Genomic DNA, 17,329 nt, shown 5'->3' on the forward strand with positions numbered 1-17,329 from the left:
ATAACAATGCAAATATAATAGATAAATATTGTTTTAAAACTTGCCGATTAGAAAGCATTAGTAAACTTMGGAAAGAAGCATGACACAAAAGAAATGTCATCTAATTTCTGTAAGTGTTCAAATTTCCTAAAGTACCTACTTTCAAGTACATACTCTACAAGTGAACACCACGATGTCCCTTCTTTCCTTCCCCAATGTTCTAGCTTCATATTCTAGATAGGTGATCCTTTTCACTTATCGATTTTGAACAAGATGCTCTGTACATCCCTATGTTGAACAAAACACTTGTTCTTTAGAAAGGAAATAGTGTGTATCAGGAGAAAAAGAGAAGTACTTGCCTCTCTTCTCCAACTAACAGGTGTTAGTTTCAATCTTTACGATGTTTCTCCACTTTCTCTGGAGCCTACATACACAAGTTCACATTGTTGTTCAAAATGTCCTGCATGAGGCAGTGTATTTAATAGAGTACACTTTAGATTGATTTTAATTTAGCTTTATCAGCTCTTTATTTTGTGGTTTGATGTCAGTCACTTAAGACATCTTCCAGCTCTGCTGCATATGTCCATATTGTGCAGTAATGAAGAAAGCATTCAATAGTGATATAAAGCATTAGTAGCATTGCCATCTCTGTGGTCTTCTAAGGTGGCATTTTGCCCTACTCGTACCTCACCAAAYCTGACAACACTTGGATTTTTCCAGTCCTGTGACAGATACCTCCTCACTGCTCCCTCCCCAACTCAAATGTCATAATATACTAAATAGAAATAATTTCTTTCCACTTTTGTGGCATACAGGTTGCTTATTTCCATCGTAATACCAAGAACAACTGTACTTCATTAGATCTCTGTCAAATATATCTGCACCTTCCTTCAACACTTCTGGGAAAATCCTTGAAGGGTATCTTTATCTTTGGTAACACTCAAAACTCAAGTAGGCAGAGTCCTGGGCAACATGCTGTGGCTGACACTGCTTGAGCAGAGGGACTGGACAAGGCAATCCTCAGAGTTGTCTTCCAACCTCTACTATTCTGCAAAAATCTGTAGAATTCTTGAAATTCAATATGACTTTGAAAACCTTGACTAGGGCTAGACATTTGTTTGGCAAGCTTTGCAGGACATTGCACAACCAGAACAATTTCAGTTTGATCTTGTGCCGTAAGATACTTCACACCCCTGCTGTCTAATCTATATTAAAGCTTAACACAACAAGATTGGTTCTGGAGGTGATACTGTTATAAAAGCTAAAAAACACAATCTATTCCCAGTTTAGGAGGAAAAATAGAAGTAGCACTTCCATAAGAACTAATAAAGTCTTTTTCAGACAAGAACTCCTATTGATTTTAATGAATTCAGCTTGACAAAAATGACAAAGAGAACAGTACAAAGATAGTAAGTACAGTTTATTCAGCCTGCAGCTTTCTACACAAACTTGCAAGACACATGGGGCAAAAAAGGAAAAACAACTCTGGTACTACAACACTGGTGGTAAAACCACTATTTTGCTGTTACAGCTATTGTTTAGTGTTTCATTCTTGTCACAAATGTTACTTAAGAAATACTTAGTGATTGTAGACATTCCGATTCAATAAAAGGTTTATTTTTTTCCTTGATCAGAAATTTCCTGAAGATGCAAGGCAAATGCTGAACAGAAATGCTACACTTTCCAGTAAAAAGACTATTCTCCGCAGTGACACACAGTGAAGTCTTCTGGATGAATTCTATTCAAAGAGAAAATAAAGAACTCACAAAAAAAAAAAACACAAATAAATCACTGGAGCTAAACAAAATCAAAAACCAAACAAACACATACACACACAGAGCACATCTGGAACCCATCCTACTCTTGACTGTTTAATTCAGAAAGACAGAAGTTCTCCAAATAATATTTGAAGCATAATAGTCCAAATTTTGTCACTGTACTCCCATTTAACCTTCCCAAACAAGAAATATAGACAAGCAGAGGCAGACTCTATTCACTTGGTTGCATTTAATATTAATATTAGATCTGTCTAGCACAATATCATACTTGTAATTATAACATTATCAAAACTAACTAAAGAAATCAAAAGCAACAAGAGTGCCATTTTTGATCTTCCAATTAGCTTTAATTCTTATTAAAATTTGTTGGAAACTCAACATTTTAGGAAACAAAACCAAACTGAAGAATAATGTAGAGCTTTGTTCGTTGATAATGAAATACATAGAAAGATCTGAACTTTTTTTTTTTGGTATTACATTAACATCCAGGCTCCAGATCATACACTGATTCTTTGTGGACTACACAAATAAAAATTCTGTTTCTACCCCCAAAAAAGGGGAATAAGCTAGGTAAGCTTGTCAATCTTAGCTAGAATCATGGAGGAAAGAAAAAAAAAAGAAAAAAAGAAAAAAAAGAGATAAGGGGTAAGGGGTAAGTAGAAGTGGTAAAAAACATTCAGCATCATAACTAAATAGCTCCACCTCACTGCCTACTTAGTCCTGCTCAGGTGAAAGCATTCAACAGGCCTCACATTTGTAGATCTCGTAATAGGACTTGGAGAAGAGGATAAAATGACGACTTCAAAATTTTGCTACGCATGGAAAAATTGCAAAGATATTTAAGGGAACAACAAACTAAAGAGATAAAAGCTGACATGATTAACAGAATGGAATAAGTGGATGCTTTCCACTGGTAATGTGCATATAACTGATMAAATCACATGATGTAGGACAGAAATTGTGCTGGCTGAAAGGAAGGAATGAAAATGTGCTTTCTACAGCAAACTATAGATAATGCAGCAGCGTAGCAAATGAACATCCAGTTTGTCAGTCATAATACAATGGGCAAACCAGATACTCCTTATTTTGGTCTTTTACGCGTATTTCTATGGCTCTGTCATATTCTGGAAAATATTTACAATCAACCTGCTGTCATGTGGCCAAATAGGTTTTGTGTCTGTAGGGTTGCCAATTCAGCATCTTTTCCAAGCAGTAGAAATAGTTTAAGATAAGTAAAGGTTCCTTTCTCTTATGAGAAACTTGTAGTGTTGCCCCTGTACAACCCTAACTTTAAAAGTGCAATAATCTCTGCTCAAAAATCCTGTTTCTTCTTTAAAGAAACCCATTTAAAGTGCATTTAAACTATAGCTCCATATTCTAAACAGTCTACCCTGAAGTGATACTCAAGTATGAGACCCCTGAGATTTCCTATTTACTGCTTTAACAAAATATAAAAGAAATTTGTCATTTTAAATCATYGTATACAGACCTAGATCTAATTTTGACTACCAGACTGCAAACACTGGAGCTACTCTGATCAAATGTTGATATAATAGAATTCAAATAAAAAACTCTGTGGCTGAGAGCAGAGGGGAAAAAAAAAAAAATCACAGAATGGGTAAGGCTGGAAGGGACCTCCAGAGATCATCTAGTCCAACCTCCCTGCTCAAGCAGGGTCACCTACAGCATGTTAGACAGGGTTGCATCCAGGCGGGCCTTGAAGAACTCCAGGGAAGGAGACTCCACAACCTCTCTGGGCAACCTGTGCCAGGGCTCCGTCACTCTCACAGGGAAGAAATTCCCCCTCACGCTCAGGTGGAACTTCCTGTGCTTCAATTTCTGCCCATTGCCTCTTGTCCTGTCACACGGGACAACTGAAAAGAGTTTGTTCCCGTCCCCTTGACACCCTCCCTTCAGGTACTTGTACACATTGATAAGATCCCCCCTCAGGCTTCTCTTCCCCAGGCTAAACAGGCGCAGCTCTCGCAGCCGTTCCTCACAGGGCAGGTGCTCCAGCCCTCGGATCACCTTCATGGCCCTACGCTGGACTCTCTCCAGTAGCTCCATGTCTCTCTTGGACTGGGGAGMCCAGAACTGGACACAGTCCTCRAGATGAGGCCTCCCCAGGGCTGAGTAGAGCAGCAGGATCACCTCCCTCCACCTGCTGGCAACACTCTTCCCAATGCACCCCAGGAGACCATTGGCCTTCCTGGCCACAAGGGCACATTGCTGGCTCACGGTCAACTTGTCATCCACCAGCACTCCCAGGTCTTTCTCTGAAGAGCTGGTCTCCAGAAGGTCAACCTCCAACCTGTACTGCTGCATGGAGTTACTCCTCCCTAAGTGCAGGACTCTGCACTTGCCCTTGTTGTACCTCAGGAGGTTCCTCTCTGCCCAACTCTCCAGCCTGTTCACCACTGCTTATTCCTGAAATCTCTGTATTTATCTCTGAAATCTCAGAAATTCTAAGCAAAAACTGCTGATACTAAGCTCTTGCCTTAATCAAGCATTCAAAAAGCAAAGTAGAACTGCATCTGTTCAGGGACATGTTAACCCTGCAATAATGCTCTGGCAGTGTCTAACATACTCTGATAAAACTGAGTTCAACATAGACAAAGCAACTACAGACACTTGCATTTACAAACACTTTCTTGACAAAATTAAGTTTGTTTTATTTTTGAATGTCTTGAAAGCCAGGCTAGCAAAACTACCAGTTTATATACCACCCACCCAAACAAGAAAGAGGAAGTAAAACCATACTGGACACCTACATAATTCAGCATTCTCTCCCCTCCTACTGCTTAAACCAATGACAGACAGAGATCCTTGTTCTCTGCTCTCATTCCAGCTCTTTGAAACTGTACTTCCATCTCCTATAATTCATCTGCATAGTGTGGTAAGTACTTCCATTCAAGCCTTGTCTCTAATCTACTGAAGAAACTGTTTCTTCTACCTCCTTAATCAGGTGACAGACTGCCAGTCAGATCTTCCTCCACTGTTCTCAGTCACGGGAAATTAAAAAGTTAAAAATAAGTTTAACAGAATTATAATGTTGCCCATACAATATTTCTTGCAAAGCAGTGTTGTTTTGCAGCTCTTTTGGCTGACATACAATTCTTCTATCAAAATTGTCTTTTATCACAAATGCAATAGAATGTTTTTTCATGAAACAGTCATTCAAAATTACTGCAGTACAAAAAGAAATAGTTATTCAGCTTCTTTCACAGGACATACTGTTGGGTGAAGTTCTTCCAAAAGAGACTTCAGTTTAAGCCATGTACTCAGCATCAAGAGTTACAATTTGAGAAGTTTATCAACCCTGGTTTTTTAAAGAAAAAAAAAAGATCAAAGCAAGCAACTAAAAATAGGGTCAGAAACAAATTTTAACTACATCTCAAAAAAACCCATCAAACTTCAGACAACTTTAGCTGGAAGCCACATAGATAGTGATGTTCATTGAAAAGAACAAACCTCAACCAGTTAGCTAGCCTCAACTTCTTGGCAGTGTCTCCTCATATCCATTGCTCATTTTTACCAACTAAGCGACACTATCTACAGTAAAGAAAGTACACAAACTAAATATTTGACTAAATCTACCAGACCACCAAAATCTAATCTAGCATCAAAATTCCTGTCTTCAGGAACCCTTACAGTTTAAGGATGACAAAATTTTAATGGTTACTGTCTTCAGGAACCCTTACAGTTTAAGGATGACAAAATTTTAATGGTTATATCTGAAGGATTTATCCTGCCTCTCTTACTGATATAACTTGTGTCTGAATAAAAAAGACCAAAACACTTGCTACAGAAGTCTTCAAAATTAAAGCTTCTTCCAAATTCTTTGACATACAATGCAACTCAGATCATACTTGCAAGAGACTTATTTGAGAGCAGTGTAGAACCAGGCTGCACTCAAAACAAGTGTTGTCAGTGGCAAGACAAACATACACCTCTATTCTTCAAACCAAGGTAAAGGAGTTAAGCTAAAATGGAGCAACAGAATGCCTTTCTAATGAAGCAAGCAAAGGAAGTTTGTAGGGAAAAAACAAACACACACACACACCCCCAACCCTTAAAACATTAAGCAATAGTGGCAAAGCCCACCTACTAAATATACTGCAATCTGTTGACTTTCGTGCTGATACTTAATCTGTCATAACTTCCATTATGATACTTTCAGATAAAACACTATAACTACACTGAACCATACTCCAGCTGTTTATTCCTCTATATTTATAGACAGCTAATCGAAATTTGATACAACACTTCAACTGACATAACAGATTGCCTCTCAGGAAATAAAAGAATCCAGTGCACATCATTATTACCATCACCGATCATTCTTTGCTCAATTCTGTAAGACAATTGGGGTGGGGTCAATTTGGGAGAAATCAAGAATCTTTCAGATACTTCATCCATAGAACAGAAAAGGAAAGGACGGGGTGGCATAAGAAGCTGTTTTATTCCTATGGCTCCACATTCTAAACACCACCACAAACATCCCCTTTTAATGAGACATTGCAGTCACAGTAACAATGCAGATCACTACAAGTAAGAAAGTATGCCATTTGTTTTGTGATCTACTGCCTGGCTACACTTTACTTAAATTGAACAGTCACTTTTCTTATGATCTGCTTAAGTGTTAAGTATCAAGGCATGAAAACTAACAATGAGGATTTTTCTGAAGTTATACAAAAGCATTTAATATTTAGATGTTTATTTTCAAGAGAGAAAAGAAAAAAAAAGGGCTCTTTGGTCTATCTGGTCATGCACCTCAGTTTTACATTAAAAATACTGAAAACATAGGAGAAAAATGGAGGATATTATTGAAAGATCCTTATCATCACCTGCATCCTTCTGAAAATGGAAGTCTGAGCACTGCACATTATAAGCTACTGGGCATGAATTAAGAGCAGTTACATATGAGGGATTTAGAATTCAGCCTAGCAGTTGTCACTTGACAGTATTAAATGTAAATCCTCAGTCCTACTGAAAACTGTTAACAAAACAAAGGCTTTCTTTAGTCTAATCTGTGATGAAACCACAAGAAAACCAGATACACTCCCTAAATTTGGCTAATCTGCTTAGCTGACATGACTCAAAACAGAAAATCAAAGATATCCTACTCCAAAAGGAACTTGTTGACACTGTTGACTTTAAAATATGACAAACATTAGCTTATAGCTGTTTCCAGAGTCCAATATACAGTTTCTCAGTGAGTGGCTGCAGTTCTTTCACATAGGTATATGGAAGGGGCTAAGAAGAACAGGGCACAAAGCAACAAATAGAGCTACCAATTGTTGAGGATTCAACAAGATAAAATCCCAGTGTGCCTGACACCACAAACAAACAAAGACTATGTATCAACAAATACCTACCCACCTGGTTAACACTCATCTGTCACAATGGTTTAGTCCAAATTCTCATCCAAAGAAAACAGGTAACAGATGGTGAACCCAGCCTTTCATACCAATTTTCAGGTAGSTGCACGTACTCTCGTAAGCTAGTTCTTCAGGAAGTACACAAGCTCACACTCCTCATTAAGACATGGCCGACACATAGCTAGATAAAATCGTTTGCCTGCTTATATGCTTGGTCTGACATGACCAACTCCTCACCCTTCATGAAAGCCTCATACTCTAGGTAACTACCACTATTTGACTCTCTCTCTATACTTTTTCTTTGATGTGAAATTGATATGAACTTATTATAAGAGAAAGAGACATTTAGGCAGCATCAGTACATCATATTTATTTTAATTACTACTATACATAACCACGGTATACAACGGAAAAGGTATGCTGAATCTATGTGACGGTTCAGTTATTTTTTCAGTACTGTCACTAGAAAGAGTAGAAGATTGATTCTGATCATAAGCACTCCAGCAATATTACTTTGTCTCTAAAACAGAGAAAGTTAACTACTTACCTTGCCTAGATATTACTTGCACACTGAGTTGTACTGTTCCATCTGTTTTTACTCCTTGATCAAAAAGGCTGCGATCTGGATCCAGCTGGATAAAAGCAGAACAAAACAAAACAAAAAAAACAGACAAACAAACATGCATTAGTCTCACAGTTACAATAAACACTTTCCTTTGAACTTTAAAAATACTTACTGTCCGCAGTGGATTTTTCTAAAGAAAGGTGCAAGTATTTTTATTAAGTAGACATAGTACCCAACAAGAACCTCAACAGAATTTGAAATTTGTCACCCTGTTCTGATTAAGATGGTGTTTCACTTACAGGGTCATTTTTTAATCTTATTACTAAAGAAACATCTGAAAGTATTCTGACTTGGTAAACTTCTACAGTTCTTTTTCTCAGTTTTTAACATCTTAATAAATATTCTCATTTTAAAAGTAGCATTCTTCCTGTTGTTTCTGGAAAGGCCAAAAATGTCTGACTAACTGCAAATACAACACCTGGCTGAACACAAAGTAAAATAGTTGAACTGTTTAGTATGTGATGGTGACTGTATAGAGTCTGGCAGAGGCGGGGTGGGGGAGTAAACAAAAAAACTCCTTTGGGGGAAACCAGCAATATTATTGCTGCAGTCCTTCCAGCACATGCTGATCAAAGATAAATCAACTCAACTGGCTTTTCCTTTAGAATCAGATTTCCTCTGAAATCTTGTATCTTGCTACACAGGCAGCAAAACACCAATTTAAATTAATGTCTTTCTGATGTGGTCTTGGAGTTGTTTTCTGTCATTGCATAAGGTTCTTCCCTTTTGCCCCAAAACCTTAGTGTAATTACATCATTCAATTTATTCTACTCAGATAAGATATATATATATATTTTACTCAGATATGTAAGAAAAAATAGTGCTTATATTCTTCTTTATATTATACAATTTAAAATGACATCTCATTGGCAGCCACTACACAGAAATAACTGGGAATTACTAGGAACTTGCTGTCTGATGTCCAGAGGATACACAGAATAATGTCAAAAACTTCAACTTCTACCGGAAATCATTTCTTCAGCCTACCAAACTCAGTCTTTTTAATTCTGTAAGACTACCTTTCACCATTTTTAACCTTGATAAAACTATGGAAGGATGGGCGTGGTAAGGAATCTTTTTTTTTTTTTTAAAAAAAATGTTGAAAAAGTCTAATTATTAATTTAGCTCACTTAAATAAAACTTAGCTGTCTTCCATCAGCAAGTTACTGACATGTACACACATATTTCTCCAGAACTCCACTGTATTTGTTTCTAATGAAAGTGACATTCTACCACAATCTGAACAGTCTATGAGAAAACTCCAAAAGCAATACCAAGAAAGCTTTAACAAGACCACAACAACCCGCTTATCCATAATTTAAAAGTCATTTTTTTTTTGGGGGGGGGGCATACTTGTGCTTACCCATTCTGACAGTATAAGGTACTTGAGTAACATTGTCAAGGTTTCCAGGAACAAAATGCAGGATAAAATTGTCAAAAGTCTTTTTTTTTTTTGGGGGGGGGGGGGGTATTTGGAAAAATCTAGGATCTAAAATACCATCCTTTTTGCCTTGTTAAATGCAAAATATTTTGAGAGTATACTGCAATACTACTCATTTTCAAAATATTTATAATGGATTGCTATGCAATACAAAAAAAAATCAGAATGATAAGACAAAGATCTAGAAACAGGAAAGTAATTTCCCAGGTTTCACTATGTCAAAATTTACTACAAATCAGGTTGTTCCCCCTTAAGAACTTTAAATCTTTTTCACTAYTATCCAAATCATGAAAATCTCAAAGTTGTACTAAATATACCACAGATTTTTCTGATACTCCAGAGAACTGTGAAGGATCAGTAAGAACAGTAGGACAAAAGAGAAGGTTACTAAGCTTCTMTCTATGGCAGCTCTATTAAAGCTTTAAATGAATTATCACAAGATAGTACATTATACTGAAATTATGCATCAGTCAGGGAATAGTACAGTAACCACCTATTTTAGGCTTTCAACTGCCAAGAACGTATTATTATGGAAAGTTTCTTGTGTAATGTTTTTCTATCTATGCACCTGAAAACTACAAAAAACAAACTTTCTTTGTTCAGAGATTCAAAGCAACATTAGAGTCCCAGAAGTTCAGACAGCAACAAATGATATGAGCTACCTTAAGAGCTTTTACATAAATAGTGCTCTTGTTGCCCTCRTGCTCCTGAAATACAATGATACTCTTTCACTTGGAGGGGTCTTTCTGTGCTTGAGTTCCCTCTCCATTCTCTGCTACACCTTCCCCAAGAGGGTAGCCCCTTTGATCTCACATGATCCACTAAGTCTTCCAGTTTTATTTGTATTGAGTTAGTGTGTGCATATTAAACAGTCAGAAGATGATGAAGCTGACACAATTATACTCTTAATTGTAATTTATATACCAAATGAAGCATGAATTCCACAAATGGAAGAAAGGGTCTAAGGATGTAAGGCGCTGCTCAAGAGTGTAAATCCTTGAAAGCAATTTTCCACAATCTTTCGATTTACCTGGATATCTTGCAGACAGATTTCATGCGCGTCCAAGGAACACTGCAGTCTGGGTTCCAGCAGTTTCTTAAGATTTCCAATTGGTTCATTGATGTCAATAGCTTGACTCACAAATTCTGCTGTGGTATAGGTTTGCTCAACGATGCTTAAATACCAAATGAATACAACAGATCATGAAACAACAGCACCGTCACTGCTTTTCTTAGAGGCAACTGAACTCCACCTTTAACTGCTTCATGAAATGCCTGMAGTCTAGTTCAATTCAGGTATGTTTTATTAACCAATTACGTCATTAAATAGTACAAGCAACTAAAAAAAWTAACTAAATTTCTACTTAACACAAAAATTGTGTTGATGAGATCAGTTGTAAAACCCTTCTAGTTTCAAAGTCTCTACATATCAGAAAGACAACAGGAGTCTCTTCAGTCACTTCAGAATCACTTAGAACTTTGTATCTCACTGTAATAAGCTTTCATTATCACTTACTCAAATTTCCTAATATTTAAAATCTTGCCTGATCTAGAAATGATTTAATGACTAATTATAAAGATACAACACAACTATCAGAACTTGGCATAAAAAATAAAACAAATTGTAAAAATAAGAAGCTGTACCTTTGATCCGTATGGCATCATACACATCAGTTATGTTTTCTATTCATTCTAAAATGTCACTTTTCCCCTTAGAACACAACTGCACATTATTAAAACATGCTTTTCTGAAATATATCCAAGCCTTTTTCGAATTTTTTACTGGCATTCAGAATTCCTAATGAATGCCTCCCATGAGGCACCATGCTGCACTTGCTCAGTGCAGCTTTATTATCATGACTCCCAATTACTTATTAGGCCACTCTGCAGTTTATCTTTGATGATTTTGGCTAACCTATGTTAATTTTCTTAATTTCTGTTAATTGCCTTCCTATTCATTCCTTTTGGATTATTAATGAGCATAAACAGACAAATTCTATAATGGATTCTATGAAGGAAAATCTTATACAGTTACAACAGTAAGTCAGCCTAATGTTAAAAATCTCTATTTTATATGCTCTTCAAAATTTTGGCAAGACCAATTTTTTTGCTGGGGAACCATAATTTTTGCTGGGGAACAAAGATAGTTTATTCCCTTGATCATAGCAGAAAAACTCTTCAGTTGCAAACCACTTTTTAAGGTCTGATTTTAATTTTAAATCTGTCTGCTGCTTGCACTCTCTCCCCAAAATGGCTTATTATTTCTTCTTAAAGTAAACAGCTAATATTTGGGGAAAATTAAATTGTTATTAAACAGCTTTTAAAATTATTATTAACCTATAAATGCTGCCTAAACAGCTTGATGAAATATCTTGGATGATTAAAAAAARATCCCAAGAGGTTTCTGAAAGTTTTACTACTTCCAGACATTGACATAATTAATCCTCAAATCCCTTCTGTTTTCTCCATAATGCAACTGMCATCCTCACCTCAAAACCCATTATCCAAATTAAAATGACTAATGCTATATATTAAGAAACAATTATATTTTATTAAAAGACAAACAGCAATACACAGTATTAACAGAGGAGGGAAAAGCTGCACGTGTTGTGCGAGGATAACTTACCTTATTTAACAAGGCTATGATTTCAAATTGCTTGATAAGGAAAAAAAAAATGTCAGTTATGATCCCTGAGATTTATGGAGAACAACATTAAGGAAAATCAGAACTAGCAAATAAGCCTCTCAAAATGCTGTACTGCAAACTGTAGCAGTTGTAGGGCTGGTTGACGTGCAACTCAGATGCCCCATACAGTAGATTGCCTCTGTGTCTAATACTGGATGTTACCTTTTAAGAATTGTGGTTGTAGTCCCTTTCTGGTCTCCTAAGCATCCTGCAGTCTCCRTTGAACAGACACAAACAAGCTTTCTAACAGGGCTAACTGAAGAATGGACTAAGCAATTCACTAAATGCTTAAGCAAAAAGCTTGCGATAGAGTTGAAAAAAGATTCTCTGAGGTAAACATATCTGCACAGTAGCACACTGGATACACATCTTGGATACACAGTTCTCTTCCTTCCTTCCCCAAGTCTCTGCAGTTAGGTCAAACATTGTGGAATAATCATTACTCAGCTCTGCAGTTTGTTTTTAAGATCAATTTCTGAGGTTGCAATAAGGTAGCCAGAGAGATCACCAACAGTACAGATAATCGCTAGGTATATACCAGATTAATCCAAAAATTTGAGATTTTAGGACTGATGTCTCTAGTTAGGCTTTTAAAAGTCTTTAAGTACCATATAATATTCTACATCAAATGATTAAATAAATCTAGGCACTGCTGGCACTAGTGAAATCCTCAGTGAAGGAAGAAATGCACATTGTGTGGTAACTTTCTTTCTCTATTAAAAATAGAAGATTTTACAGAGGAAAGGGGTAGAACATTAGAATAGGAAGTTTCTGTGACAGTTGGAAAGAGTTGTGGAGGTGTGGAAGACGGTGTTGAAAGCAGAACCTCTTGAGAAGGCAATGGGATAAATTAAGACCTGAATAAAAAGAGAAGGAACAAACAGTGAAGGTTGGCCCAAGAAAGATCAAAGAGAAAAACCTAACAGTTGAGAGAGACTGGAACAATGGAGAAGTACAGTCAAAATGCAGGTCATTTGTATCTGTGCTAGAAGAAAAGGCTTAAACTGCTCAGTCCATGTCTTTACTTCAGAATTTAAAATTCTTGTCAGCAAGGAGTTCACTAATTTTGATGAAGAATAAATGGGCTTCAGGAGAAATCACATTCAGGTATAAATACAGAATAACTGTTAAAACCATAGCATACAGAGCAGCAGGCAAATGGTAAACCCACCCCAGCCTTGATGCAAGTGAGGGGGGTAGATTTTGAAGTAAAGAAACTAATGACTTACTAAATTAGTGACTGACCGATGAATGACAACTGCCAGGTAGGCAGCGGAAGGGAAGGTAGGCAAAGAGGGAGTAAAAGACCTCTTGTCATGCAGAATAGTCATCTACATCCTCTAAACAGTCAGCATACACTTATGCATACAAATGGCAACCAGAAGAAACTACAAAAACTTGTAACCTTGCCGAAAAAAAATAGCAACAAGCTATTGCCGTCACGCATTAAAATGACTAGATTATTGGCACAGGCATTCAAAAAATCTTGATTTTATGGGACTCGTATCCCAACAACAATCATGAAAGCTGGCTTCTTTCAATGTACACAGATGGAAATCGGAAAATACATGGATAGAGTCAGTTTATAAGAATTAAAAACATAAGGAGCTCAGGACAAGCAGAAACTAATAAATGGTTCAGAATCAGTTTTCCAAAACAAGTTCTTAAAGAGTAGGTCATCTACAGCCTCAGCTATCTCTTCCCAATGCATTAACTGCCTCTCCGAGCTTTCAAGAATAGCGTGAGAATTGGGAAGGAAGCATTATGATGAAAAGTTAGGTTGAGGTAGATAAGGCAAAGAAAATCAGTCTTTGGTATCTATAGTTTCAGTGGACCTGATAATCTCTAATATAGAGAGAATATCATTTCTACTGTACTGAAAAAAATGACCTTGAGTAAGAATAAAGCAATGACTGGAGAAACTGAGAAGCTTGTTTCACTACCAGAAGGATATACTGGAGCTGTTAGGTTCACAGCAAGTACTTGTAGACACATTCCGACAGACATTAAAGTTAGAGGAAAGAAAACTATGAAGTATGCAACAAGAGATAAAGTGGTTTGAAATTCAAGCAATTAAAATGAAGGCAATGCCCTATATTGCTTTCCTATAGTGGCTTAATTCCTACAACCACCATTTTATTAGATAACGAACATAAGAATGGAAGAGAGCACACACAAAACAGAATGTTGCTTCCACATTTTTTTCGGCTTTCTTGCCAAATAAAATCAACAGCAGGAATGTGAAGATCATACTGACCCATTTACTTCCGCTTGCTATTTTTTGCCTAGCTAGAAAACACTTATTTCTTAATACTGGCTAACTCTTAAGCACTACAAAATAWCTAAAGTAAGAAATCTGAATAACTGAACTTAGTATGTGCAGCCGTAAATCTGAAACCAATTAAAGAAAGAAAAAAAATAGTTACAATACAACAACCTAGAAAGCAAAGACAGTACATACCTTTCTTCAGTGCATTCTTGTTTCTCCGTTCCATCAATTTCTATTTCTATCAGCTCCTCTGCATCTCTCTTAGTCATGGCTAAAATGTCTTAAGAACAGAGCTACGAAMAGAAAAAAAAAATTTTAAATAAAGTTACAGACAAATAAAATCAGATGATGCTTGTGTCCTATCAAACGTTACTTAATCAAATAATTGGACATTTTAACTACAAAAATCCACCTTAAAAATATGAAAAACTAATACAGATTTCACAAAACAGATGACAATACCTGTTACTCAAATGAATGGAAATTCAGAACTATAAATGGAAATAAATACATAGCCCAAAGCCTTTTATACTTGGAGGTATTCATATTTATCAGATACCTTTGGAATGGGTTGGCTACAACTTTTAATGGCTGGTTTCAAATAACTTTAAAAGGCTCTTTGAAAATGTTTCAATTTTGCTGTTTACATTCAGGTACATATCACCCTCCTAGAAAGGCGGGAAGATGCTGCTTATAAAATTAAACAACACTTATAAGGGCTGGGCTAAATTTCTGCTCCTTGGCCCATTCATAAGTCACTACAGAAACGGATGTGCACAGTGACAGAATTCAGTGATAATACAAGACTATTGAAAAAAATGAAGAGTTGTAGAAAGAAATCATGATATTCAGTGACTTATGGTAGAAGAAATTTAGTAACAGTAAATGCAAAGCAATGCACAGTGAATAAAAATTGTAAGAATAAACTGATTGCAAGTGTACAGAACTAGGTAAGACACTGGAGTCCCCTGTGGACTAGACTCTAAATAGACTCTAAATGGACATCTGAATTAGTAACTGTTCATTTTTTTTTATTAAAAAGTGGTTTGTCTTTTTAACAGATGAATTGTTAGGCAACGTACAGAAACACAAGAAAGCATACTTTAATGTAGCAGCATACAAACACACAATGTGCTTGCATCTTATGTGGCTGTACTATTACTCTGGTTACCCTGCCTGAAAAAGCAGGCAGCACAGGCACAGACAGCACACAGAGAAAGGAAAAAGATGGTTCCACACAGCAAAACAGCAAGAGAGATGACAGGGTGGAAAGAAGAATCATATTATAAAAACGCACAGTCATTAACAGTTTGGAGAAAAATAATAGGAAAGATTAGCTACTCTATCTTACACTTGAATAGAAAGACTCCTGATGACATGACCAGACAATAAGCTTAAAATAGAAATTAATGTGTCACACAAAATCTAATGAAACTTGTTGCTACATGATGGTGCAGACACAGAAAGTGTACGCAGGCTCAAATGGGACTAGACAAATGCATGCAGATGAACTCACCAGGAGTTACTAAACAAACAGTCAGAATATCACCTCAAGTGTCAGCTCTCAAACTCTCCACAAGATGCCTGGCTAGACCAAGAACAGCAGCTGCCTAAAACTAGCCAAATAAATAAATAATTGCAAAACATGCTGCCATTCGCTTTCTTCTTCAGAGTACTGAAGACATATATTGCCATTATTAAGCTTCCTGGAGATTTCTCTGAAGACTGGCAAATGAGAGGGCTCATGTAGCCTGTTAGGAGTGTTACACAGCAGCAATACCACAACAGCAGCATTTGCCTCGAGGAACATACAGAACTGTGCTTGAATTGTGCACATTACAGCTTGCCGATTTCCATTTGTTTTTTTTTCAGTATATAAAGCCCTGAGACTTCCATGTTATCCAAGACAGATTCTAACCATGAGATAAAGCCAGACACAGACCTCTCTGCTAATGCAAGAGAAGGTGCTCATTTTCAAGGCTTTTTCTCCCTCTGCATGACAGCCTACTGCTACTTCACTATCTTTGGAGCTTCTTCTCTTCCTGCTAAMCCTCAAGTTTAATTATTCTGTTAAAGCCTACATTTTCTTCCTTAGGACACAAGGAATTAGGCCAGGGCACTGTGAGAGAAGCACAATCTCTACTAGCAGAATTAGTATTTGTTATTCTATCAGGTTATTCTGAAGTTGGGGCAATTACTAGAGCTCACATGCATTATCAAGTAATAATGTTTAAAAACCACAACCATTGGAGATATTTGTGCTAATTTAGGAAGCTCTCACTGTAACAGGCATTCAGTTGCATGTGGAGCACTTGGTACTACCCATTCACATTATTACTCCATCGGATAATTACCAATATAAACTATTCTGTAACAAAGCAGACAACTTATCCTTTCAGATTTCACTTTTGGAAATCAGCAGTGGAGTAGGATTAGAGGCCACTATTAGAGACCACTAAGGGGTGGAGCCATGCCAGGTCTCTAATAGTTTTTCTTCCTTATCAAGCACCCGGAGTCAGAAAGCAAATCCAAACTGGGGAAAGTAGTCGTGCAGCACAGCCCCGGACAAATACCAGAAGCAAACTACACAAAAGCACCAATATCCCCTTAAGCTTTCGGCCAGAAGCGTTACCTGATGGCTTTTTTGTTTGTTTGTTTGTTTGTTTGTTTTTTCTGAAGGAGCGCAACGTGAGGACACCTGTCCTCGAGCCGCTGCCCGAGGCTCGCGCCGAGCCCGGGCTGCCGAGCCCGCGCCTGGCTGTTATCCCAGCGGGATAGCGCCGGCTGCGGCCAGAGGAATTCCCCCCCCCCGCCCCGGGGTCTTCGGCAGCCCGTGACCGCCGAGGCGGCGACGGGGAGCGGTAGGACCGCCGGCCGGCGAGGCCGCGGCGCCCGGGCCCGGAGGAGCCGAGGCCTCCGGGGAAGGAGCAGGACCCCCAGGCCGCAGTCCCCCGCGGCAGAGGCCGCCGCCATGCGCCGGGCCGGCGGCGACCCGGCGAGGCCGCTGCAGCCCGCCGGCGGGCCCCGGTTCCCCCTCCGCCACCCCGCCCGCTTCCCCCCTCCTTCCCGCGGCGCCTCGTCGTTGTTTGAACCCGAAACGGAAATGAGACGCGCGGCGCCGCGGAGAAACGGAAACAAAACACGGGCCGCGCCGCCAGGCCGCGCCGCGC

At 38.0% G+C, this 17,329-nt stretch overlaps 1 protein-coding gene across 1 annotated transcript in view; it reads right to left on the reverse strand.

Moving 5' to 3' along the window:
* Positions 1-17,090, reverse strand: part of GABPA (GA binding protein transcription factor subunit alpha) — a 32,973-nt gene extending 15,883 nt beyond the window's left edge. Inside the window, exons 1-4 of the mRNA XM_085297966.1 lie at positions 16,792-17,090; positions 14,352-14,452; positions 10,235-10,379; positions 7,686-7,770 (exon numbers count right to left, since the gene is read on the reverse strand). Coding sequence (XP_085154092.1) covers positions 7,686-7,770; positions 10,235-10,379; positions 14,352-14,428 — 307 coding nt within the window. The 5' untranslated portion in view covers positions 14,429-14,452; positions 16,792-17,090. The remainder of the gene's footprint in view (positions 1-7,685; positions 7,771-10,234; positions 10,380-14,351; positions 14,453-16,791) is intronic.
* Positions 17,091-17,329: the final 239 nt, after the last annotated feature.

The sequence above is a fragment of the Rhea americana genome, unplaced genomic scaffold (genome assembly GCF_003343005.1).
Source record: "Rhea americana isolate MKP2758 unplaced genomic scaffold, rheAme1 scaffold_133, whole genome shotgun sequence".
Classification (NCBI taxonomy): Eukaryota; Metazoa; Chordata; class Aves; order Rheiformes; family Rheidae; genus Rhea; species Rhea americana.